Below are 25,520 nucleotides of genomic sequence, written 5' to 3' on the forward strand. Positions count from 1 at the left end.
CTCATGTTGCTAATTGCCATCTGTATGCTGATGACTCTCAAATCTAAGGAGCCAAACTTGCCTCAAAAATAGCTTTATGGGACGCCTGGGTGGCTCAGTTGGTTAAGCAGCTGCCTTCGGCTCAGGTCATGATCCCAGCGTCCTGGGATTGAGTCCCACATCGGGCTCCTTGCTTGGCGGGGAGCCTGCTTCTCCCTCTGCCTCTGCCTGCCATTCTGTCTGCCTGTGCTTGCTCTCTCTCCCTCTCTCTCTGACCAAAAAAAAAAAAAAAAAAAAAAAAAAAAAAAAAAAAGCTTTATGGAGCTATAATTGACATACAATAAACTGCACATGTTTAAAGAGTATAAACTCATCATCACAATAATCGAATAGTGAACCTTCCCAGGTTTGGTGACAATTAGCCTAAAATTTACTTTGTGCCTCTTTGAAAATACTCCCTTCTTGCTATTGCTCCTTGCTCTTCTTGGCCCATACCACCCCCAGTTGATCACTGATCTGCTTTCTGACACTATAAATTATATTGATTTGCATTTTCTAGGGTTTTATATAAATGGAATCATAGAGTATATACTATTTTTTCTTTGGCTGCTTTTACTTAGGGTAATTATTTTGAGATTTATCCATGTGTGGTATCAATTTATCATTCCTTTTTTTTTTTTCTTTAAGATTTATTTATTTTAGAGAGAGAGCCTGAGTTTGGGAGGGGCAGAGGGAGAGGGAGAGAAAATCTCAAGCAGACTCCTGGTTGAGTGTGGATCCTGACTTGGCGCTTAATCTCAGGACCCTGAAATGATGACCTGAGCTGAAACCAAGAGTCGGACACTCAACCAAATGTGCCACCCAGGGACCCCAGTGTATCATTCCTTTTATTACTTATATATCATTGCAGGGATATACTACAGTTTGTTTATCCACTCACCTCTGGATAGACATTTGAGTTGTTCCTATTTTCAGCTATTACCATTAAAGCTGCTATGAATATGCCTGTACAAAACTTTACATGGACATGTATTTTCTTTTCACTTCAGTAAATAGGAGTGGTCTGGCTGGGTCATAGGATGGTTATACCATTGTACATTCCCACCAGCAGAGTATGAGTTTTTCAGTTGCTCTACATCCTCTCTAACATTCTGGCCATTAAAAAAAAAAAAAAAAGATTTATTTGAGAAAGAGAACATGAGCAGGGTGTAGAGGCAGGGGGAGAGAGAGAAGCAGATTCCCCACTGGGCAGGGAAGCCCAGTGGAGTCTGGGATCATGACCTGAGCCAAAGGCAAATGCTTAACCAACTGAGCCACCTGGGTGCCCCTAACATTTTAGCCATTTTAATGGGAGTGTTGTGATATCTCATTGTGGTTTAATTTACATGTCTTTTAAGGACACTGATTTTGAGCATATTTTGATGTGTTTGAGTGACATCCACATTATCTTTTTTGATGAAGTGATTGTTAAAAATTTTTGCCTGTTAAAAATCCTGTTGTTTTCTTATTACTGGCTTTTGAGAACTCTTTCTATATTCTGGATGCAAGCTCTTTATCAGCTATATGATTCACAAGTATTTTTAAAGTGCAGAAACCTTTTAATATTGATGAAGTCTAATTTATTAATTTCCTCTTAAGGAACATGCTTTTGGTGTCACATCTAAGAAATCTTTAGCTAATTCAAAGTCACTAAGATTTTCTTCCATCTAGAAGTTTTAAAGTTCTTTTTTTTTTCTTTTTTTTTTTTTTTAAGATTTATTTTGGAGAGAGAGCGAGCACATGTGAGTGGGGATCAGAGGGGAGGAAGAGAATCACAAGGAGACACCCTGAGTGCAGAGCCTGATGCAGGGCTTGATCTCACAACCCCAAGATCATGACCCAAGCAGAAACCAAGAGTTGGATGCTCAACTGACTGAGCCACCCAAGTGTCCCTAGAAATTTTAAAGTTTTAAGTTTTACATTTAGGTCCATGATCCATTTTGAATTAATTTTTTTAAGATTTATCTATTAGAGAGAGAGAGCAGATGCATGCATAATCACGAGTGGAGGGGGAGAGGGAGCAGCAGACTCCCCACTGCACAAGGAGGCTGACACGGGGCTCAGTCCCGGGACCCCAGGATTATGACTTAAAATCAGGGCAGACACTTACCGAACTGAGCCACCCAGGCACCCCAAGACTATCCTTTCCACTATCTACCCTGAATTACCTTTCAACCTTTGTTGAAAATAAGTTGTCTATGCATGTACAGGTGTATTTATGGACAATGTTCCATCAACTTGTCTATCTTTGTGCCAATACACCAGGTTGATGTATTGAAATAAGGTGGTGTCAGTTCTCCAACTTTGTTATTTTTTAAAGTTTATTTGACTACTCTAACTTTGCATCTCCATTTGAATTTGCAGACTCAGTCAGAAGTTGCAGACTCAACTTCTGAAACCGAAAAAGCCTTTGGGGTTCTGACTGGGATTATGTTGACTCTATAGATCAACTATGGAAGAATCCACATTTTAACAAGATTGAGTCTCCTTAGATGCCTCTCCATTTGTTTTAAATGTTCTTTAATTTCTGTCAGCTGTGTTCCATAATTCTCAATGTATACTTTTTGCACATCCTTTGTCAGATTTATTTTTTAGTATTTAATATTACTGATGTTACTGTAAATGTCATAAATTTCAAATTGTTTGTTGCTGATTTTGTTTTAAATCACTCCCTCCTACTTATTAAGGCATGAAAGGCACAAATCTTATAACTCAATAAAATTTTACATCTGAATACATTAATATAACTGTCACCTATATCAGATGTGTAACATTTCCTACATCCAAGAAGTTTCCATCACAGCTCTTCCCAGCTAGATCACCTTCTGGTATCCCTCAAAATAATTTTTATCTTCATATAAATGGAATCGATCAGGATGTACCCTGTCTGGCTTCTTTAACTCAACATTATATGTGTGAGGCTCATATAGATTATTGTGTGTATTGGTAGTTCATTCTTAATCAGTGCTCTATAGTATTTTTCTCCTATCAAATGGCATTTATTTCCAGTTTTTCCTACTATAATACTGTGATTGGTACTTTTTTTTAAAGATTTTATTTATTTATTTGACAGAGATCACAAGCAGGCAGAGGCTGGAAGGCGAGGCGGGGGGGGGGGGGGGGGGGGGGGGGGGGGGGGCGAAATGCAGGCTCCCCGCTGAGCAGAGAGCCTGATGCAGGGCTCCATCCCAGGATCCTGAGATCTTGGGCCGAAGGCAGAGGCTTAACCCACTGAGCCACCCAGGTGCCCCTGTGGCCAATACTCTTGTACACAATCATAAGTACTCTTTTCTCTTGGGGATATGCCCAGTGATAGAATTACCAGGTAATAAGGTATATGTAGGACTAGTTTTAGTAGATAGGGTCAAAAAATTTTCTAGGGGTTCCTGGCTGGCTCAGTCAGTGAAGCATGCCACTCCTGATCTTTGGGTTGTAAGTTCAATCCCCACACTGGCTGTAGAGACTACTTAAAACTTAAAAAACAAAAAAACCTTAGAAAGTCTTATAAAGTAATTATAACCATTTATACTCCCACTAGTAATATACACAAGTTATAGGTGTCCCACTTTACCAAGGCTTGGTATTGGAATTCCTTTGTTTAAAACAATTCTGGTTAGTGTTTAGAACTGAAGCATGATTTTAATGTCCCTAATATAGCTATTGATGTAGAACTTCTTTTCATATGCATATTGTCCCATTTAAATAACATTTGAAAATCAAAGTAATTCACTAACATATTAAAGAAAAATAGATACAAACATTTCCATAAAGGCAGAAAAAAGCATTTGCTATTGAATCCTCTCCCCTCTGATATTATAGCTAAGAAGCCCATTATCACTATTCTAGTCAACACTAAATGAGAATACCAGCAATGAAAGACCAAGAAAAGAAATAAAAGGTATAATCATTGCACAGGACCCTAAACCATCTTCATTAACAGATGACAAATTATAGTTCATAGAAATTCTAAAAGAAACTACAAGGTATTAGAAATAATAAGAGAACTTGGTAAGAAGGCTGAATATGAGGCTAATATGTGGAAATCAATACTGTTTCTATATACCAGCAACAAAGTAGAATATAAGACTTTTCAAGTGTCATTTAAAATTGTATTAAAAAGCCAAATACCCAAGTATAAATTTAATGAAAGATACGTGAAACCTCTACACTACAATTTACAAAACACACTGGGTGAAATTAAAGACTACTAAATACATGGAAGGTGTATGATACTTTTTTTTTTTAAGATTTTATTTATTTGACAGACAGAAATCACAAGTAGGCAGAGAGGCAGGCAAAGGGGTGGAGGGGGAAGCAAGCTCCCCAACAAGCGGAGAGCATGATGCAGCCTGATCCCAGGACCCCGGAACCACCACCTGAGCCAAATGCAGAGGCCCCAACCCACTGAGTCACCCAGGCGCTCCTGTATGAATGATACTTATGGGTTGGAGAACTCAGTATTAAGATGTCAGTTTTCCCCAAACAGATCCATAGAGCCAATGAAAGTCCAATTAAAATTCCAGCAGGTTTTTTTTTTTTAAGTTGACAAGCTTATTCTTTAAAATTTATAAATAAATGGAAATAAACTTTATAAGATCTCTAAAATAAAGGAAATTACAAAGGACTTGGAATAGCCAAAGCAACCTTGAACAGTTCTAGGACTTCCAGACTTATTATAAAGCTACATTAATTATGACAGTCTGGAAGTGGTACAAGGTTAGACAAACAGACCAATGGAATGAGAACCTGGAAATAGGCCCACATATAAAGTGATCAGCCGCTTTGCAACAAAGTGCCAGAGAATTTAATTGGTGGCAATGACAAATGACAATCTTGTCAATAAATAGGGCTTGGTCAACTGGATATCCCCATGGGGGGAAATGAACCTTGATCCCAGTCTCCTATCTTTCACAAAAAAATAATGAGATAAATCACAGACCTAGATGTCAAAGTTAAATAAAGCATCTAGAAGAATACACACAGTATCTTCACGACCTTGGAGTAGGTGAAGCCTTATTAATAGGACACAAAAGCACTGAACACAAAAGATCAGCAAACCCAGCGAATTTTACCTCACCATTTGTTTTCACCTTTCTGTCCATCCCTACAATCACTGACCTACTTAAGAGGGTCACTTTGGCTTGTAACACTTCCCCGACAGGGTCCCAACAACTGTTCTTTTCCCTTTAATCATGTTCCATAGCACAGACACAACAATACACTTCATAAAATGCAAATTTGACTGTAGTTGCCTTTTTAAACTAGAAATTCTGTAGTGGGCTAGCACCGGACGCAAATTACATCCAAGCTTCTCCGAAAGACCACAGGCTAGCCCTTTCTGACCTGGCATTTCACCTACCCCTCCAGTGTGAGCGTCTAACTTGAATTGTGGCTCCACCAATTTTAGAACTCATATTACTGTTTTTCTCATACACGTCCTAGTCTGTCCTAATTGTCTTTTTCCATTTCCTTCATCCACTAATTCTAATTTCGCTTTTGAGGCTGAGGATCAGGTATCACACCTTTGAGGAATCCGTCCTTATACCTACCTAATATAGGGTCATTCCCCTTCTTTCACTTTAGCGTCCAAAACAATTAGCTTAAATTTCTGGAGAGCATATTAACATCTTTGAATCCCAGTTAGTTTAGATTTTGGATGTAGTAGACACTCAAGTCCATTTACTTGCTAATTTCTACTGACTGAGAACTCACTCCCACTCCCTCCTCCCACCATGGAACTTGCTGGAAGCTTCTATCTGATTTTCATATGTCAAAGGGCAGTAAGGGAGACTAAGACTAGGTTGGAAAAGTAGAACAGTACTGGCACAACCTCAGGCCACCTTCCTCCCTTCGGGGCCTTCGGATTGTAACGGGTTTTCTTTTTCAATCGGAGAACCAAACTACGAAAAAAGCCCCGCGCTGCCGAGTTCTGGGTAACGGCATGGTTCAACGGCACCGGAACCAAAGGACTCCCTTCCGTGTAGCATCCGCAAAGGCAAAACCGATTTCCGTCGTGTCCTCGTCGGTTAGGATTCCCACGCGCACAGATCACGGGATCTAGGCGTAAGCCGGAACTAAGCTCCCGGAAGAGAATCCGGCGAATGACGTCACGGATCGCGAAAAGCTGGGCAGCTCCCGGTAGCCATGATGAGATCTGTGGCGAACGGGGGCGAAAATGGGGCCCGACATGCCTTGTAATTAATAGACGTCCAAACTCTCCCCAAACGCCCCACGTTCCTGTGGATAACAGTATGCTACAAAGTGCTTTGAAGCTACTACCGCTGACGGCTCTTTTGGAGTGCGGAGGCGTACTGGAAGACAGGGCCAGCGTGAATAGCCGACGCCTCCGTAACCATGGCTGCGAAGGGCGGGGACTGAGAGCGCTGGTGCACGGGACCGGGCGGGGCCGGGCCGGGAGACTCAGTCCTCCGCGGTCCCAGCCGGCCCTGCGCACGCTTTTCGTCTCCCCTCCCCAGCCCCGCGACACGCTGCGTGGCTGCTCGTTGGCTACTTAGGACGGAAACTCGTTTGGTGCTTCTCCAGAAGTTTCCCCCTTGGGCGGCGGCGGCGTAGCTCGTAACCTCGGTGGTAGCCGTTCTAACAGAAACAGCGATTCTTAGGGGATGGCAGCAGGACCTGCAACAGCCCAGAAGTGCGTGTTTTCCTTCTCCTTGCCTATTAATTATCTCTCCCCCCCCACCACCACTTGGTTAGGAGACTGTCGTGTTTTTCCCCGGCAGGTTTTCCCGGAGCTTCTCAGATGCTCTGATCGAGGAGGACCCCCAGGCGGCGTTAGAGGTGAGAGAACCAGTCTCAGCTTCCTCCACTTTTCTCGGAGGGACGCGGCCACGACGGGTTCCGGCGGACTCCGCCCTCTTCCCGGCACTGCCTGCCTGGGACCGGGGTTGCTCTCTTATAATCGATCGGCCCTAATACTGACAGCCTCCGTCTCTCCTCGGTTCCATAGTGGCCCAGTTATCCCAGACCCTTGTTCTTGCCCCCTCCCACTCCTAGACCGTTACTGCATCCTCTTAGCTCCTTGGGAATACTTTCTCTATTTCTGGGAGGGGCATAGTTGACATTCATAGTTGGCCTGGAAGGAATTTTTTTATTAATGGCTTGTGTGATTAGAAGAAAAAGTGAAATCTAGGCTTGATGGTATTTGTTAATTCGGTTTTTCATTTGATAATCATTCTTGCCATTCTTACACACCAGATGCTGTGCTAAGAGCAGACTATTGGAACAGGAGCCTTTTCCCGTATGTGTCTGAATATTTCCAGATGTCCCGTTACTGTCCATTATTCACTCGTTTATTTCTCGAAACTACTTGGAGTTGCTTTATGCAAGACACTGAATCCTATGGATGAAAGTCTTGTTTATGTATTTGACTTACAAGGCACTTTGTGTGAAGTGAATGACTGTAAAGCCAAAAAGAAAAGTCAAAAGAGCAAGAGTTAAGTAATTTAGAATAATAAAGAGAGCCCAAGCTAAGGATACATGATGCAGTTGATTGCGAAATTTAGGCAGGGTTTTTTTTGCTTTGAGGCAGGAGGGAAAAAGGAAACCAAACCTTGTTGGGTTGTTATAATTCAGTATAGGTAAGGTTAGCAGTTTGAGGCAAGGGAAGTTTTTTTGCAAGCTAGGACCTTAAAAGAAATTTGCCACGTGGGTAGTAGAGTCCATCTGAAGAGGCGATAACTTGAACAGAGACCCGAGGGAGTGAGCTCTGGGAAAGAGCATTCGGGGTAGGAAAAGAGCCATTGCAAAGATCCTGAGGTAGGAATGAGGTTGGCCTGTACCAGGAGCAGCAAAAAGGCCCGTTTAACTAGAGTGGGATAACAGAGGACTAAGTGTTGAGGAGGTGGGAGGGAAACCAGGGGCTGTCCTATAGGGCTTTTTAAGTTGGAGTATGTTTTTTGGATCTAGATAATGAAGGCCTTCAAATAAAATGGTTGATTCATCAGTTGTGCTATGGTGTTTCCTAATGAGACTTCTGGGATCAGAATTAGAATAGAATTAGGAGGCACTGAGCATCTTTCTTCACAATTCATTGTCATCTAGACAGCTGTTAATTTTAGAATCTACGTTTGTTATGGTCCTCTTAGCCCCAGTGCTGCCTTTGGAAATCCAGTTTATATGAGTTGCTTTTAAAGGAAGTTATTGTAATGATTTTCGTTGTCCCTTTCCATAAATTTTTTTTTTGATGTGTGCTATATTATAAATCTTAAGTCTGCAAATAGTGAAGCTGTAGTTTGATGTATGTAGGCCCCCCTACATCAAGATAGAGAACACTTTCATCATCCCAACTCCCTCATGCTGCTTCTCAGCCAGTAATTCCCCTTACCCACCAGGTAACTCCTATTCTGATCTCTTTCAGCATCAGTTTTGCTTGTTCTTGTACTTCCCATAAACAGAATAATGCACTACTCAGTTGAGTTTGATACTTTCATGTGAGATAGGTCCATGTGTGAAATGGTATTTTTTCATAGATGTATAGTATTTCATTGTATAAAAATGGAGCACAAGACTAACAATGGACTTTTGGGCTGTTTCTAGTTATTAGCTAGTATGAATAAGCCACTGTGAATTTCCTTGTATATGTATTTTGGTGAACACACACTTTATTTTTCGGGGGGGTGTATATACCTAGGAATGAAATTGCATAGAATAGGCATGTGTTTAGCTTTAGTAGCTTGGTTTTTTTTTTTTTTTAAGATTTTATTTATTTATTTGACAGAGATCACAAGTAGGCAGGGAGGCAGGCAGAGAGAGAGAGGAGGAAGCAGGCTCTCCCAAGGAGCAGAGAGCCTGATGCGGGGCTTGATCCCAGGATCCACCCTGGGATCATGACCTGAGCCGAAGGCAGAGGCAGGTTTTACTAGGGGCACTACTAGGCGCCCCTAGTAGCTTGATTCTTAAAGTGTGGCTTTGGAACCAAAGCACCACTGGCTTTGGAACAGCACCAGCACCACCTGGGAATTTATTAGAAATGCATATTGTTGGGGCGCCTGGGCAGCTCAGTTGTTAAGCATCTGCCTTTGGCTCAGGTCCTGGTCCCAGAGTCCTGGGATGGAGACCCCTATTGGGCTCCCTGCTCTGTGAGTCTGCTTCTCCCTCTCCCTGCTGTTCCCCCTGCTGGCACTCACGCTGTTTCTCTTTCTCTGTCTCTCTCTCAAATAAATAAATAAAAACTTGAAAAGAAATGCAAATTGTTGGACTGCATCTGAGATTATTGGAAGTCCTTACAGCTCATGTGGTGTAGTACTTACCCTTTCATTTTACAGAAGAAAACTGAAACCCAAAGAAATCCAAATGATCTGTCATAGAGATGTGTATAGCCAATTAGAAGCAGGAGGAGACCCTTAGGACACAAGTTTCCAGACTCTTAGTCTGGTGCGGTAGAAAAGTAATTCTCAAAGTATCATCCTGAGACCAGCTGCAGCAGCATCACCTGAGAACTTGTTAGAAACGCAAATTCTCAGGACCCACCACCTACTTGAATCAGAAACTGGGAGTGGAGATAATGATCATGGTAAGAATCAGCTGTGTTAAGAGAAAGTGTTCTTGTTATTTTTAATTATTTATTTGAGAGAAACAGTTTGGAGAGGAGGGGCGGACAGAGAGGGAGAGGGAGAATCTTAAGTAGGGTCCATGCTCAGCGCAGAGCCCGATGTGGAGTTAGGTCCCACCACCCTCAAGATCATGACCTGAGCCAAAATCAAGAGGCAGATACTTAATTGACTGGGCCACCCAGGCCCCCCGAGAAAGTGTTCTTTTTAAAGCTTGAGGTGACCTCACAGTTGACCCTTGAACAACCTGGTTTGAACTGTATTGGCCCATTTACATATGGATGTTTTTAATATGTGCAGTACTATAAATGTGTTTTTCTTATTCTTAATTTTTTTCACTAGCTTTATTGTAAGAATATAATAGATAGCATACAAAATATTTGTTGACTGTTTAGTCATTGATAAGGCTTCTCGTCAATAGAAAGCTGTTAAATTTCTGGGGACTCAAAAGTTATACTTGGATTGGATTTTTGACTGGGAGGGTCAGTACCCCTAATATACCTCATTGTTGAAGAGTCAGCTAATCATTTTGCAATTCAGGACACATGATACATCAGTTAAAATGTTACATTTTTATATAAGATCATCCAATTAGGATGAATGTTAGGGGAAATGTTTGTATCAAGCTGATCGACATTTTTCATTAAACATTTAATAGTATATATTAGTGGTGAATTTTGCACTGGGAGCCAGGGATCTAAAGATGAGAAGACTGCATTGAGGAAGTTTGCAGTCTAGTAGAGAGATCGACAAGTCAACAGATTATTAAAATATAAGGTAAATATTCTAATGAGGTAGTGTATGAAGTACACTAAGGACATAGCAGAGTAGAGGCTAATCAGAGTAATCAGAACAGCTTCACAGAAGATGTCTCAATTCACTAGGAAGAGAAGAGTGAATTATGAGAATCTTTTGAGGCCAGTATGAATAGTGGTTAAGAGCATAGGCTCTTGGAGCAGCTAGCTGGCTCATTCGGTGGAACATGAGACTCTTGATCTTGGGGTTGTGAGTTTGAGCCCCACATTGTGGGTTGAGTTTACTTTAAAACAGCAACAGAAACCCCTCAGCTCTGGATTCAGAGTGCTTGAAGGATCCAAATCCTGGTTTCATAATAATTCTGTAGCCTCAGGAAAATTCCTTATGTCACTTTGGATCAGATTACCTTTCTGTGAAGTGGGACTAACAGGACCTGTTTGAAAGGGCTACAATGAAAATGAGTAATGTAAGGTACAAGATGAGGTCCTTGAGGTAGGCATCTTGTAGCTTCTTTATTCTCTAGATTCTAGCCACACTTTTTTTTTTTTAAAGCTTTTATTTATTTATTTTCGAGAGAGCACACAGGCATGAGTAGGGTGAGCGGCAGAGGGAGAAGCAGATTATCTGCTGAGCAGGGAGCCCCATCTGGGACTTGATCCCAGGATCATGACCTGAGCCGAAGGCACCTGAGCCACCCAGGCACCCCCCAGTGCTGTCTTTTTTTGACAGAGACACAGTGAGAGAGGGAACACAGGCAGGGGGAGTGGGGGAGGAAGAAGCAGACTTCGTACCGAGCAGGGAGCCCGATGTGGGGCTTGATCCCGGGACCTGGGATCCTGAACTGAACCGAAGGCAGGCGCTTAACAACTGAGCCACCCAGGCGCCTCTAAAATGTACTGTCTTGTACTGTCTCATTTTTCTCGGATATGCTCGTCACTTGTGATTTCAGCTGACATGTCACCTCAAAGAAACTTTTTTTCTTGGACCACCCTATCTAAATTGAACCCCATTGTAAGCTCCAAGGTGGCAGGGGGTTTGTGTGTCTTTTTTTTTTTTTTTCTTTACTACATTCTCCATGTAGTGCCTGTGATGTGGTAGGTAGGCACTCAGATGTGTTATGTGAAATGACTTCTACCCTAATTCTTGTAACAACTGAGGTGGGTATTTGCATTTTACTCACAAGGAAGCTGAGACCAAAGAGTCACTTGCTCAGCGTTAGTTGAGAAGTGACAAGTCTCTGGGTTCAAGGCATCAAGGGTCTTCCTCTGGAGGAGGGGATAGGTCTAAGGATGTATAATATAATTAAAGGTTTGGTAGCTGACTTTGAAATAGCTGACCATTGATAGCTTTGTTCAGAGCATTGACAATGTAGGTGGTTAGCATAAATACAGTGTTACCTGTTTTGCAGGCTGTGTGGTTTTTCTTTAGCAGTACCAGGTGGTTTAAGAAGGGAGAAGGGCTGGTAATCTTGTTTATCATCTGTGATTGGGAGATTAGCTGTGGCTAGAAGAAAAATGGGAAGTGAAATCAAATTGAGATCCCCCAGAGCTACATGCCTTCAGCAATTAGGTCATTCTGAACAGTCTGCTTTTGCTTTTAACCATAACAAGTTAACTTGTTGACTAGCAGTTTTAAAAAGCCTCAAACTTTAAAGGTTTAGAAGTTCACTTTCTAAAATCTTAAGTTTTAAACAATTTTAATGCCTTAAAAAGGATTCCCCCCCCCCCCCCCCCCCCCGTCTTGGATTGTCAAGGTACTTCCTTCACCATTATCTTGGTAAAGATTTCATTGTAATTATATTTCATAGTTCACTGAGTTTCTTTATTTTTGAGAACTATAAGTTGCTTGACTACAACTTACTTTATGTAAGTTTATCTTTAGACATGGTTACATTATGTTTCCCATTGGTCTGCATTAAATAATGGCCTTTTGCCGCTGTGATTCAAATGATGGCACTGAAGTCCTTGCCTTTGAGATACCTCTCTTTAGTCCCTTTGTACTCTAGCAGTGAGCAACTGTTGTCACAGAAACAGAACTCTCAAAACATGCCACAAGTCTGATGTAGTTAATATAACCACGGATCATTGTTTTAATTTCACTTTTCCTGGTTTTATTACACTGTCTATTGTTTATTCCAAATAAACTGTTTTGTGTTTTAAGACTTGCATTTGTGTGTCAGTGTTCAGTTTGTGTTCTGTGTTTTGATAACTTTTCAAAATAATAGCCTAATAAGTGAATTGCTTAGTTTACTTAACTGAATCACAAAACTGGTTCTCCTTAACCAACAATTGGTTTGTGTTTTTAAAGGTCATTTGCAAGTTGGTTGTTTGAAAATCAGTTTTACTTGATTCCATTTTATTTATCTTTGTACCCCCAGTGTCTGGCCTGTATTTGTTACATAGTATATGTTTAAAAATACATATAAATTGATGAACCAGAGCCTAGTACAATTTATAGTAGCTTTTTGACCCATAATATATCTGTTTTCTTGCTGAGGAGAGGCTAGAAATTTGGTTTGGATATGTATTTGGGTAGATAAATAAGCTATCACAGGTTTTCAAAATTGTTGAAAGTTTAAGTGCAAGATAGTATTATTTAACTTGGGAATTTCAAAGTGTTAAGAAACATTAATACAAATGTCATTGCTGTGTGAAAGATACTTGGATTAAAGAAAGGTTACCAAGAGGCAGTGTGGTTTGGTGCTTAAAAAATCAGATTTGGAGTCAGACAGACCTGGATTTTACAGGCTTGTCACTAACTAGAAAGTGAAGGAATGGATCCTCTGAGCACATCTGGGGAAGAGCTTTCCAGAGAGAGGGAGCAGCAGACACAGAGTCCTGAGGTGTTTGAAGCACAAAAAGGAGGCCATTGTGGCTAGAGTAGAGGAGCAAGAGGAAGAGTACTAAGAGTTGAGGTCAGAGAGCTAGCAGAGAGTTATATCAAGGAGGGCCTTGAAGGTCACTGGAAGAACTTGGGCTTTTGCTTTGAATCAGCCGAAAAGACATTGGAGAGTTTTATGCCTATTGACATAAACAAGATCTGATTTTCATTATTGCTTGGATCAGGATGATAGAGGTGGTGAAGGTAAAAAGTGGTTTGGATTTTATCTATGTTGCATTTTAGGTAAATGATTATCAAGAATAGTATAATTTGCTTTTGGGGGATCATGCTATAAAAGCAGAATCAGTGACGTGTCATTATTGAATTTTACTTTTTAAAATTTTTTAAATTTTTATATGTTTATTTGACAGAGTGAGAGAGCACAAGCGGGGGAACAGTAGAGGGAGAAGGAGAAGCAGGCTCCCCGCCAAACAGGGATCCCAATGCGGGGCTCAACCCCAGGACCCTGGGATCATGACCTAAGCCAAAGGCAGATGCTTAACCATCTGAGCCACCCAGGCGCCCCTGAAGTAATTTTACCTTTTAAGAAAACTACCCAGATCCCTAGGATGTGTGAACACTGGGATAGAGAATCAAAGCATTCCTATTTGCCTACATTTATCCTTGGCCTCACTGATCATGCTATCACTTCTTGCGTCATTATTGCTCCAGCTACCACTTATATTCCCTGACTGTCCAGGGTGACAAAGTTTTAATCTCATGTTAAATCTTGATCATTGATGGTAGCTATGAGGTGCTGTATCTGGGCTGTCAGCAGAATGTGGTAATTTCTTAGGGTTGTTTGCTATTGCTAGAAGATGGGAGAGGGACAGATAAGCTTCGTTGTGTCTTTTTTTTTTTTTTTTTAAAGATTTTATTTATTCATTTGACAGAGAGAAATCACAAGTAGGCAGAGAGGCAGGCAGAGAGAGAGGAGGAAGCAGGCTCCCTGCTGAGCAGAAAGCCCGACGTGGGGCTCGAACCCAGGACCTGGGATCATGACCTGAGCCGAAGGCAGCGGCTTAACCCACTGAGCCACCCAGGCGCCCCTCGTTGTGTCTTTATTGATTCTGTTAACTTCCTTGAGCTCTAGATTCAATTTCCAGGTTTTTTGGGTTTTATTGGACAGTTTCATATTTTCTAGGCATCTCAAAATCTACATGGTCTTTGAGTTTTCTTTAAATTGGAGAAAATCTGCTTGTCAATATATATCGTCTAAAGTCTTCAGAATAAATGAGGTGATAGAAATTACCATTTATTGAGTTCCTACTATAGGCCAGGAATTGTGCTAAGATACTACATTAGATTGTGGATTTGGGGGGGGAGACTGGAGAAGGGGTGATATTGATCTTCTTGCCAAGAAACACTCCAAGATTATTCTGTTATCTTTCCTCCAAAAAGCTTATGATAATAGGTTATTTGATTAAAAATCATGTTTAGTTAAAATTCAGATGCACTTAGGGACGCCTGGGTGACTCAGTGGGTTTAAAGCCTCTGCCTTCGGCTCAGGTCGTGATCCCAGGGTCCTGGGATTGAGCCCTGCATCAGGCTCTCTGCTTGGCAGGGAGCCTGCATTCCGCCCCCCCTCTGTCTCAGCCTGCCTGTCTGACTACATGTGATCTTGGTCTGTCAGATAAATAAATTAATTTAAAACATAAATAAAATGAAATTCAGATGCATTTAAGAAACATTTATTGACACTCAACATGTTTGTTTTTGTAGGAGCTGACTAAGACTTTGGAACAGAAACCAGATGATGCGCAATATTATTGTCAAAGAGCTTACTGTCACATTCTTCTTGGCAATTACTCTGGTAACTTTTCTTACTGAATGTATTATTTTTTATTTATAAGTTATAAATTTTACCTGAGATACAGTGAATCAAATACAATAGAGATCATTTTTGAGGATTTTTAAATTGGTCTTTCATACAAGGTGTGAAGTAGCTGAAACATGACAAATATGTTGAGCAACACCCATACAAATGTTCTGGGTGTTTCTTTTTCCTTCAGTAGATAGAGAATTTATATAGTTTTCATTTGTAGTTATTAGAGATATTAACAAAAATAGCATCACATGTGTTATTTTAGAGACTATTTAAATAAAGTGCTCTTATTTGTAGTTTTTATAAAAAAGAATGTGTTTATATGTTACTTGTGTAACTTTTAAGTTATTTGGGTAGAGAATCTAGGTAGGGAAAAATTAAACATCTTGAGTCAGATTACATAAGTGATGGTAATGAGAAAATTAGATGAATTTTGTGACAGAGCTTTATACATTGACTGAATAGCTTTAAAAAGAAAACTAAATATTAGGCTAATAAGGTGTGAGAGTGATTTTTTTTTTATTTTATCTTGGATTAGTTTTTCCTAATTTAAAAGCATTTGTCCATTGCACTAATTTGAAAACTTAAAAATGTAGGGCTGATTCAGATTTTGTGTGTAACTTGTTAGGATCCACAAATTACTGACTAAAACCCTCTTTTTTTGTATGTAGATGCTGTTGCTGATGCAAAGAAATCTCTTGAACTTAATCCAAATAATTCCACTGCTATGCTGAGAAAAGGGTATGCAATAACTACTCTTCTAATTGGGTCTGGACTACCGATTATAGGTGTTTAGTTCATTGAATGAATTTTAAGTTTTATGTAAATAGTGAATTCTGTATTTATACATTTTATAGCTGAGATAGGATTCATTTTTAAATATAATTTTATACTTGTGTTAATTGTAGTATGTGTGTTTTGAAATAGTGGTGGTTGAAGTAATTACAAGGAAAAGATGAAACTGATGGATTTCAAATCCTTTTTTCATTCATCATTTGGAATTTATTGTATTTAACTGACTAGAGAACATCTATTTGTCAACCAGGCTGGATAGGCTACATTTAATACTGTGAAAGCCCTTTATCTCTGTACTTTACATCCCAGCTTATTTCTGTTGATAAGTGTAATTTTATTCTTAAGAAACTTCTTTGGTTTCTTAGCAAAACTATATGTTGGAATAGGCAAGTGTACACAATGAAATCAAGAAATTCCTTCTGAAATGAGTTCCAAAATTTGGTTTTAATGAGAATTAAATTTAATGTTACAGTATATTAGAAAATCTCTTGACTTACTAACATATAAATTATTATTATTTTTTTTACCAATAGAAAATATTAGGATATTTAATTTAGAAGAGCTTTTTGCATGATCTCATGTGTGTGTGGTATTTGTTTTTAATATGCTTATGCAGGATATGTGAATACCATGAAAAAAACTATGCTGCTGCTTTAGAAACTTTTATAGGAGGACAGAAATTAGATAGTAAGTATTGGAATTGTATGTTAATAAACTAATCCATTATGGCTGTGTTTTAAATATGATGGCTGAATTTTGTTAGTGTGATCCCAAATTCATTGTAGAAACCTAACATCTTTTTTCTTACTGACATTTCCTGTTGAATGCGAAATTTGAGTTTACTTAAAATTGATTAAATTGGCCTTTCTTTAGCATTTAAATCACAGATAAACTTTACGATTAGAGGTTAAAAACGACATATAAACACTCAGTGTGCTTCCTCTACTTAGTCTGACTTTATGTTTTTCTAATGGAGAAGTGAAAATTTAATTTGCTCTCATTTTCAGAAGTCCTTTCGGTCTAAGTTATTCAGGTGGCTGAGATAGGAAGTTTTACAGCAGACATTTTTATTAATAAGTGAAGCATCGGTTTGGGTAAATTGTGGTGGATAGAAACTTGGAGCTTTGAGAGTATTGTGAATTTTTAATGTCGGCTTCAGAGAAGTATATGAAAATTAGCAGTATGGATGTCTCTGCACATGTGTAGAAATTTTAAGAGCCAAAAGGCAAAAGAGTCTACAAAATACGGAAAGAAGTTGTAAGTAACCTCATAGATAATTGTAGAGTACCTAATCAAAATTGTGTAGTACCATTTTATCTTACTCTAATGATAGCGTTTTATCACAGTTCTCTAAAGCAGTGGTTCTTAAGTAGGGATGATTTTATTTCCTGGGGGACATTTAGCAATGTATGAAGAGATTTTTGATTATCGTGACTGGTGAATAGGGATGTCCTATGGATACCTAGTGAGTGAGGCCAGGGATGCTAACATCCTACATTGCAGAGAAGTAGCTGGTCCAGAATAGTAGAGCTGAGGCTCGAAACCATCTCTAAAGTATTAGTGAGTATGTTTTTATATTTTAAAAATGTACTCTTGTATTGCTTTGAATATTTGCTTTCCTGTCATGTACCTGCTTGAGAGAGGACAGTGGGCCCAACTTTGCAATTGGAGCCTACAAATTAAGAAGGAGTTGTGAATGGTACATGAGTAATTTGGCTATTTACTAAGCAAGCCAGCGTATCTGCATTCTTTGCAAATTTTAAAGAGTCCAGTTATCCTGTATCTTAATACATATTTGCAAATCCTGAAGAGACATGAAGCATTCCATCTTGTAGATTTCTAAGCCCTGTTCCTTATTTTTTTTTTTGAGTGATAGAGAGTTCATCACCTAAATTGTTTCCTTTATTAATATTTTACTTCCATTGATTTTTTTTTTTTAACTGCCATTAATTTTTATCTTAGAATTATTTCAAAATCTGCTTCAAATGAAGGTATCTGTTTTTGGTGAAATTGCTTTTAAGGATATTTTTATTTAAAAAAGATTTGTCTTTTAATTCTAAGGAAAATTTATGTTAAACTGTTAGGGTTCCCTTATTAACAGGGTAAAAAAAATTGTAACTCAAAATATTACCTTTTTTCTTTTGGTATGGTAGGAAGCTTGGTTTTACTTACAGATTAAATTTGAGTAATAGGTTTTTCAAATCTAGGATTTTGATAAAATTGTTACCCCCACTAGAAGGAGCGTGTGCGTATATGTGTGTAGGTGTTAGTTACAGCCTATACAGTTGAATTTCATTCATAAATTAGTGTTCTAAGAAATTTTTATTTTTCAGAATAATCTTGCCCGAAATTTGTTTGAGTTTGCAAACTTTTATTGAGCATACTTTTAATAATTTTTAACATTATGTTAGATTAAACCCTGTACTGTTTGGATTATCATTGTTCTGAGTCTTTAGAAATTAATGATTTGCTTATGTACATGTTTACATTGCTATCTCTAAGTATATAGTTCACCATCTGTAGTCTCTGGGCTGCTGTGGAATCTGGAGATATGACAGAACTGCACAAAGTACAGAGGTGTTTTTTGGTGTTGGTAGGAGTGGCATGGTAACAGGAAAAGCTACTGAGAGAATAGTAGATAGAAGAAGTGGATAGCTGCATTAGAGAATAAATCTGGGGTCAAAAGAGGCTTCTAGACTTTGGTCCAGCTGTCTGGTACCAGGCTTCCATCCCACACCAATTGATGGTGTGTTGGGTATCTAATTCAGGTCTGATTTTGTTGTGTGAGAGGAATCTCCTTTAACGGGAGAGGGGTGAGGGGAAATGTATTTGTATCTGGAAACCAGTAAGGTTGTCTGTGGCTAAAACCAATTTTTTTTTTTTTTAAATTAAAATTCTTCAGCATGAATGTCTTAGGTTTTAAATGTATTAGTATATTTATAGCTCTAGTGTTATGGTTTCCATAATCCTGTTAGGACAAATATTTTTGTCTGATTTATTGCTGAATCCCCATTGCTTAAAACACTGTTTGGAACATAGTAGATATTCAGTATTTGTTGAGTGAATATTTTAGATGCTGCTGTTGAGTGAGTGATGTTACACTCAGTTTGTCCGTTCTAGGTACAGATCCTGATTTCACTGTCTGGGTTAAAAGGTGTCAGGAGGCTCAGAATGGTAAGTATTGTAGGTTTCCCATGTCTTTCAGTTTACAAAGAAGTAAATTTTTGACATTTTTGGATCTAAACAAATTTGTTTTTAACTTTACAACTTTATAAATCATAAATTTAAATAGTGTGTTTTCCCTTAGATAGGGATTTCCAAGGTTTTGTTATGTTGAAAGGGTGATTTGGATGGATTTGTCTTGTAGTTGTGTTACCAATAAGAAATAACTAAAAGTCTATAGTGAGTCTGGGATGCAAAATTAAACCATTTTTTTTTTATTTGGAATGTATGGAAAATTGGCTTATATAATCAGCTAGTATGTTTGTGCTATAGAAGTCACGTATGTGACTTTGCTTCTAAATGTACTGTTAAGTGGAAATGTTTTCTTTTTATATTTTTTAATAGGATCACAGTCTGAGGTGGTAAGTACAAAATTTTTATTCTTCATATTCTTAATTATAATTTTGCCCTATATTTGAGACAGGACTCTGAATGGTCTTTCTTTTACTTAGATCTTAAACAATTCCATGTAAGTACTTTTTCCTTTAGTAACTGAAATAATACCATTTTTGGTGAAATGGATAATTATTGGACTTGTTTAATGTGTGATCAACTTGATTTGGCATATTTTAGTATGGTCAGGGTGGTTTTTTCTTTTCCCTGCTGAAAAGTCATCACATTTAGGTTAAATAGCTGCTGCTTAGAAAGCACTTTCAGGGTTTATTGTGGTGTACTGAGAACACAAAAGTTAAGTAAAATTTGGAAATGTTTGTCTAATTCAGTCACATTTATTGTTTTGGATATGAAGATTTCCAGGTCTTTTCAGTCATTAAAAGTTATGGTGTAGTTGAAAGTTGCTTAATTTTTTTTTTTAACCACTTAGGTTTATTTATAACACACATAGCTACATTATGCACTTAGGTTTATTTATAACACACACAGTTATGTTCTGGCTAGTGGTTTTTAGCAGTGATCATCTGCAGCTTAGTCAGTAAATAAAATGACAGGGAGTCAGGAGATGTATGTGTGTCTTAACTCTGTCGGCAGTTACTTAACCTACTTGGGTCTCTTCATGTCTGAAGGAAGATTTACATCTCTGTCTTTCAGAATTACATTGTGACATTGAGAAAGTCTTCTATTCTCTGGGCTTCTTCATGTGTAAACTGGGCCTAATAGAGCTAATCTCCTTCAGGTTGTGAGCGTCAGGCCAGATATGTGTATATGTAGTGACTGGAGGTTGGAACATCACCAAAAGTGAGCCCTGTCTGGTTGTTCCTACACCTGAAAGGCTTTTCCATATTCCTAAGGGTGATGAATGAGGGAAGGATTTTTGGCTTCCTTTGGGGCACATGGGTGGCTCAGTTGACAAAGCATCTGACTCTTGATTTAGGCTCAGGTGATGATCTCAGAGTCATGGACTCCAGCACCTAGTCGGGCTCTGCACTTAGTGTGCAGTCTGCTTCTCCCTCTCCCTCTGCTCCTCCCCCTGCTCACTCTTGCTCGCTTTGTTTAAATAAATAAATGAAAATTTTAAGTAAACAAAAGTTGGGTTTCTTCACCTGGTGGTATTTCTGTTTAGGTCTTAATAGTATTCTGTTTGGGATTGGAACGAGTCCTGCAAAAACAGAATAGCATTCGGATCATACTTAGTAACACAGACGGCTGTTTAGCCACAGTGCATTTTGTTACTGCGGTGGTTCACACTAGTTTAGTTTTATCTTTGCACCATGGTGAACGGGAATAATCTGCTCTAGTCACTGTCTCTACTTGATAACACCTAGATTCAGGTATTTCTCAATAGTTAATAGTGGAGAGAAATTCTGAGTTAGACTTAAATCTCTAGAGGGGTTTGAGGGGTTTTATTTTGTTCCTCTAAACTCCGTCTCTTCCCTATCATTGAGGGATGACTTAGAGGTCACCTATAACCCAGGGCAAGTTCTTTTGATTTACGAGGTCTTAACTGGCACACATGTAGTTTAGGAAAGTATGGATTGGTCCGGAATCATGATTCGTTTGTTTCTTGATGGGCAGTGTAGAATTTTTGTTACTGAGATACCATAAGCACAGTAAGCTGTTATCTGGAAAGCACCATGGAAATGTTCTTTCATATATTCCAGAGCAGTGTTTGATGCCACTGCTAAGCCTGAATGTTATACTAAAAAATGTGTTGTTTTTCTTTTAATTTTTTAAAAATGTCATTGTTATTTTCAGATTAGAGAGTTAGCCTTGGAACTGGACATTTAAATGTAACCTTTTCCACTTAGACCTTTAGAAAGTTTTTTGTTTTATGCTTTATTTTTATTCTGAAAATTTTTTTTTACTTAAACTCAATTTAATTAACATATAGTGTATTATTAGTTCCAGAGGTAGAATTTAGTGATTTTTCAGTTGTATATAACACCCAGTGCTCATTCTATCAAGTGCTTTTCTTTTTTTTTTTTTTTTTTAAGATTTTATTTATTTATTTGTCAGAGAGAGAGAGAGTGCGAGAGTGAGCACAAGCAGATAGAGTGGCAGGCAGAGGCAGAGGGAGAAGCAGGCTCCCTGCTGAGCAAGGAGCCCGATGCGGGACTCGATCCCAGGATGCCGGGATCATGACCTGAGCCGAAGGCAGCGGCTTAACCCACTGAGCCACCCAGGCGTCCCTCAAGTGCTCTTCTTAATGTCATCACCCAGTTATCGCATCCCTCACCCACCGCCCCTCCAGCAACCCTCAGTTTGTTTCCTATGGTTAAGAATCTCTGTAGCTTGTCTCCCTCTCTGTTTTCATCTTATTTTTCCTTCCTTTCCCCTTATGGTTTTATTTTAGAAGAAAAATCTCCTTTGACATTTTAACTCATAATATAAAAATGTTGATTATTCTTAAATTTTGTGATAACTTGTATTTTTAACAAGAATACTATGCTTTGTCTTTGAGGGATATGTTGCTGTAGTTATTCCATATCAAAGTAACCACAGCTTTGGGTAAATTAATAATACATGCATTTTTAATATATAGTTGCTAAACTAATTTGTAAAAATCTTTCTCTTGCAACTTGCCAAAATCAGTCTGCATCCCAGAGGACTCATCAGTCAAAAATCAAGTAAGCGTTTCTTTTTCATAAACAATGCATGGTATATATGGCTAAAGGAAAAAGTCCTGTTTAATAGCAAGCAAGTCCTTACCCTGTGCTGTTCGGTGTTTTTTTAGAAATTGTGTTTAGCCTGGGAAAACGAATTCAAAGGCTGTTTACTGATTGATAGTAGTGTTTATGTTAAGGTTAAATTCAAGTCAGTTCTCTACTTTAAACTTGCTTCATCTGGTTCCATATAATGTCACCTTTCCATGAATGACAAGAGCCTCTTCCAGTTGTTATTACACAGGTAAATAAATTAGTAGTAGGCTTGGCAGAATTGTAACTACCTGCTTTTTATATTTTAGAGTAAATTTTTCATAGAGTAATTCTGCATGGGTTGAAAGGGACAACTGTTGCTCAGGGCAAAAGTTACAATAATGAATTAAGCATCTAGCAGGTATTCGAATTTATTTTTAATTTTCATTAGTCATGTGTACACCTTGTATTCTTAGGACTGTAATAGAAAGAAACACAAGGCATTGATTTGGAGCTTTGCATCCCCACTGAATTTCAGAAGGAAATTTTGAGACTCTTAAAGTTTGTTTCTTTAATCAAGGTGCATTTTAATTACCCAAAATGGTTTGGAAATGTTAAAACAAAAAGATCTGTTCCTGCTCTTTCTAGGGAGATTTAGGATGACTCTCCCAAATACCAAGTAGATAAGGAATTTGGACTAGCTTAATGGCAGCAGCAGGAATAGAATGGAAACACTAAATAATAATTATGTTTGGAGCATACAGTAATCCACCAGTATTAAACATTGATTTAATACTGGTTCTGTGTACTAGCCACTATGCTTAGTTCTAGGAATATAATAGTGGCAGGATAGATAAACTGCTCTGCCTCATGGAGTTTATAATCTAATATAGGCTAATTTGAGAGTGAGGATCCCTGCATTTCTAGAGCCTTATGTGGGAAAGACACATAATTAGAATCTCTAGGCACATTAGTTTTCCCATGTACCTTGAAAGTGAAGGAAGATACGGTATTTAATGTGCTTGGCAGGATGAGTTAAATTTTAAGTTATTTTAATTTTAGCTCATTTGCTTCTGCTCCCTGTGTTCAGGGCTGTTTGCCCCAGCTTCAGTTAAGAGATTTTGGTGTGGAGTCCAGCTGACATGGGTCCAGTTTAACACCTGCCTGACTGGCTGATTGCTTTGCCCATCTGGGCCTATTTTTCATCTGTAAAAGAGGGATAGAAGTGCTTTTTCTTAACTATTAGGTTGAAATGAAAGTGTAAAGCTGTTAATGGTATATAATAATGGTTTGCTGTTAAGAGTAAATTTCATCTTTAACATTAGCTTAAGCACAACAATATTAGAGATATGAGTCAGAGCCCAGAAAATCATGGAAGTATTTAAGTATCCTGGAAAGGTTTGAGGCATCATACCCTAATGTTCTTTTCCATTAGTGCAGATCAAAGAAAATTAGTTATATAAAATTGTTTCTGTGAATCACCATCTGCTTTGCTTATTTGTTCCTCAAGGTGGAGCTCTTGTTGTTTATCAGATTGTAGTTTTATCTTGACAAAACATAAAGCAGCAGCAACTTTAAGAAAATTAAATGTTCTGAGGTGTTTTTTCTTTTTTTTTTTTAATAGGTATGACTGGTATCAAACAGAATCTCAAGTAATCATTACACTTATGATCAAGAATGTTCAGAAGAATAATGTAAATGTGGAATTTTCAGAAAAAGAGGTTATTACAGTCTTTGAACCATTTTTTATTTTGAGATTAAATACTTTTTTTTGGAAGTATAGTATACTGCAGAATAATCTATAGCATTTTATCAGATATTTCTTCCTGCAGTGTGGAAAATGCTGATGAAAATCTGAAGCATTGCTTTTCAGCTTGAATGATTTTAAATTTTGAGACAAATGTATACTGTAGGTTATAGCTAGATGTGCATTATCTTTTTTTTTTTTTAGATTTGAAATTCAAAGCAGAATTTGGCTGACACATATAAAAGACATTAGTAAGATGTGATTTGGTTACATTTGTATACTTTACGAAAAAGGTCTTATTTTTTGTGTGATTTATATGTCTTAGAATTTACTAACCACATTAAATTAGTGTGACTTGTAATAACTGATTTCTTAGCGTTTAGTGGAAAACTTCAATGATACTTAAGTTAGTGGCAGAAGTAGGTATTTTGCATATGAATACTTTCTTTTGTTACATTTTGTGTTGTTTTGCTCTTATATCTTGAGTTTTCTAGAGATTTAAATGTTAAATGAAACATACTGTGTTCTGCTTATTTAATTGTGTATGTGAGAATCCATGTAAAAGATTCCAGATAGAAAAAGATTATTTTGAATTTCTTAAATTTGATATTCCATAGAAAGTGTAAAATAATCAGCGACAGCATGAAGTTCTGTTATATTCAGTCTAAGTATTTTACCTTTCATTATATAAATTTATAAAATGCGCTGCTAATTTTGTCTTCATTAGTTGTCTGCTTTGGTGATACTTCCTTCTGGAGAGGATTACAATTTGAAACTGAGACTTCTTCATCCTATAATACCAGAACAGAGCACATTTAAAGTACTTTCAACAAAGGTAAGACAATTTTAAAAGAGTTGTCAGTAGTGGGGGCATCTGGCTGGCTCAGTAAGAAGAGCATGTGACTCGATCTCATGGTCATGAGTTCAAACCCCATCTTGGGTGTAGAGATAGATTTTTTAGTTATTTATTTTTATTTAAAGATTTTATTTATTTATTTGACAGAGATCACAAGTAGGCAGAGAGGCAGGCAGAGAGAGAGGGGAAACAGTCTTCCTGCTGAGCAGAGAGCCCCATGCGGGGCTCAATCCCAGCGCCCTGGGATCATGACCTGAGCCAAAGGCAGAGGCTTTAATCCCCTGAGCCACCCAGGCTCCTGAGAGATAGATTATTTAAATGAGAAAAGTTGTCAGTAGTATTTTCAGAATAAAGAAATATTGGTCAACTAATTGCCAGTGTGATTATAAGCTTATAGATCCTTTTAAGCACATATTTTCAAATTAAAAGGTACAGGTAAGTGGGTGTCTGGGTGGCACAGTCGGTTGGGTGTCTGCCTTCAGGTCAGGTCATGATCCTGGAATTCCAAAATGGAGTCCCGCCTGGAGCTCCCCACTCAGTGAGGATTCTCTTTTTCCTTCTGACCCTCCCCTCTCTCCTGCTTTCTCTCTTTCACTCTCTCTCTCTCAAGTAAATAAAATCTTTAAAAAAGAAAGAAAGGTACAGGTAAATAAAAGAAAACAAATTTCGAGTAACAGTTTTCCCCTTCCCAGATTCTAGGACAATGAAATTTAAATGTTAGTTTAACCTCAGTAGTGTTTGTATACTTAAGATTGGTATATTTCTTAAAGAGGTGCTCAAAAAAGATGAAATTATCAGCCTGTCTTTAAGATTTGAAAAA

General features: G+C 38.3%; 1 protein-coding gene across 1 annotated transcript in view; it reads left to right on the forward strand.

The window, feature by feature from the left end:
* Positions 1-6,501: 6,501 nt before the first annotated feature.
* SUGT1 (SGT1 homolog, MIS12 kinetochore complex assembly cochaperone) overlaps positions 6,502-25,520 on the forward strand; it is a 40,561-nt gene continuing 21,542 nt past the window's right edge. The window contains exons 1-10 of the mRNA XM_047720070.1: positions 6,502-6,670; positions 6,759-6,816; positions 14,946-15,036; positions 15,720-15,789; positions 16,460-16,530; positions 18,964-19,017; positions 19,411-19,427; positions 22,054-22,088; positions 23,722-23,818; positions 24,572-24,679. Coding sequence (XP_047576026.1) covers positions 6,642-6,670; positions 6,759-6,816; positions 14,946-15,036; positions 15,720-15,789; positions 16,460-16,530; positions 18,964-19,017; positions 19,411-19,427; positions 22,054-22,088; positions 23,722-23,818; positions 24,572-24,679 — 630 coding nt within the window. The 5' untranslated portion in view covers positions 6,502-6,641. The remainder of the gene's footprint in view (positions 6,671-6,758; positions 6,817-14,945; positions 15,037-15,719; positions 15,790-16,459; positions 16,531-18,963; positions 19,018-19,410; positions 19,428-22,053; positions 22,089-23,721; positions 23,819-24,571; positions 24,680-25,520) is intronic.

Source organism: Lutra lutra, chromosome 3, assembly GCF_902655055.1.
Source record: "Lutra lutra chromosome 3, mLutLut1.2, whole genome shotgun sequence".
In the NCBI taxonomy this organism is placed as follows: Eukaryota; Metazoa; Chordata; class Mammalia; order Carnivora; family Mustelidae; genus Lutra; species Lutra lutra.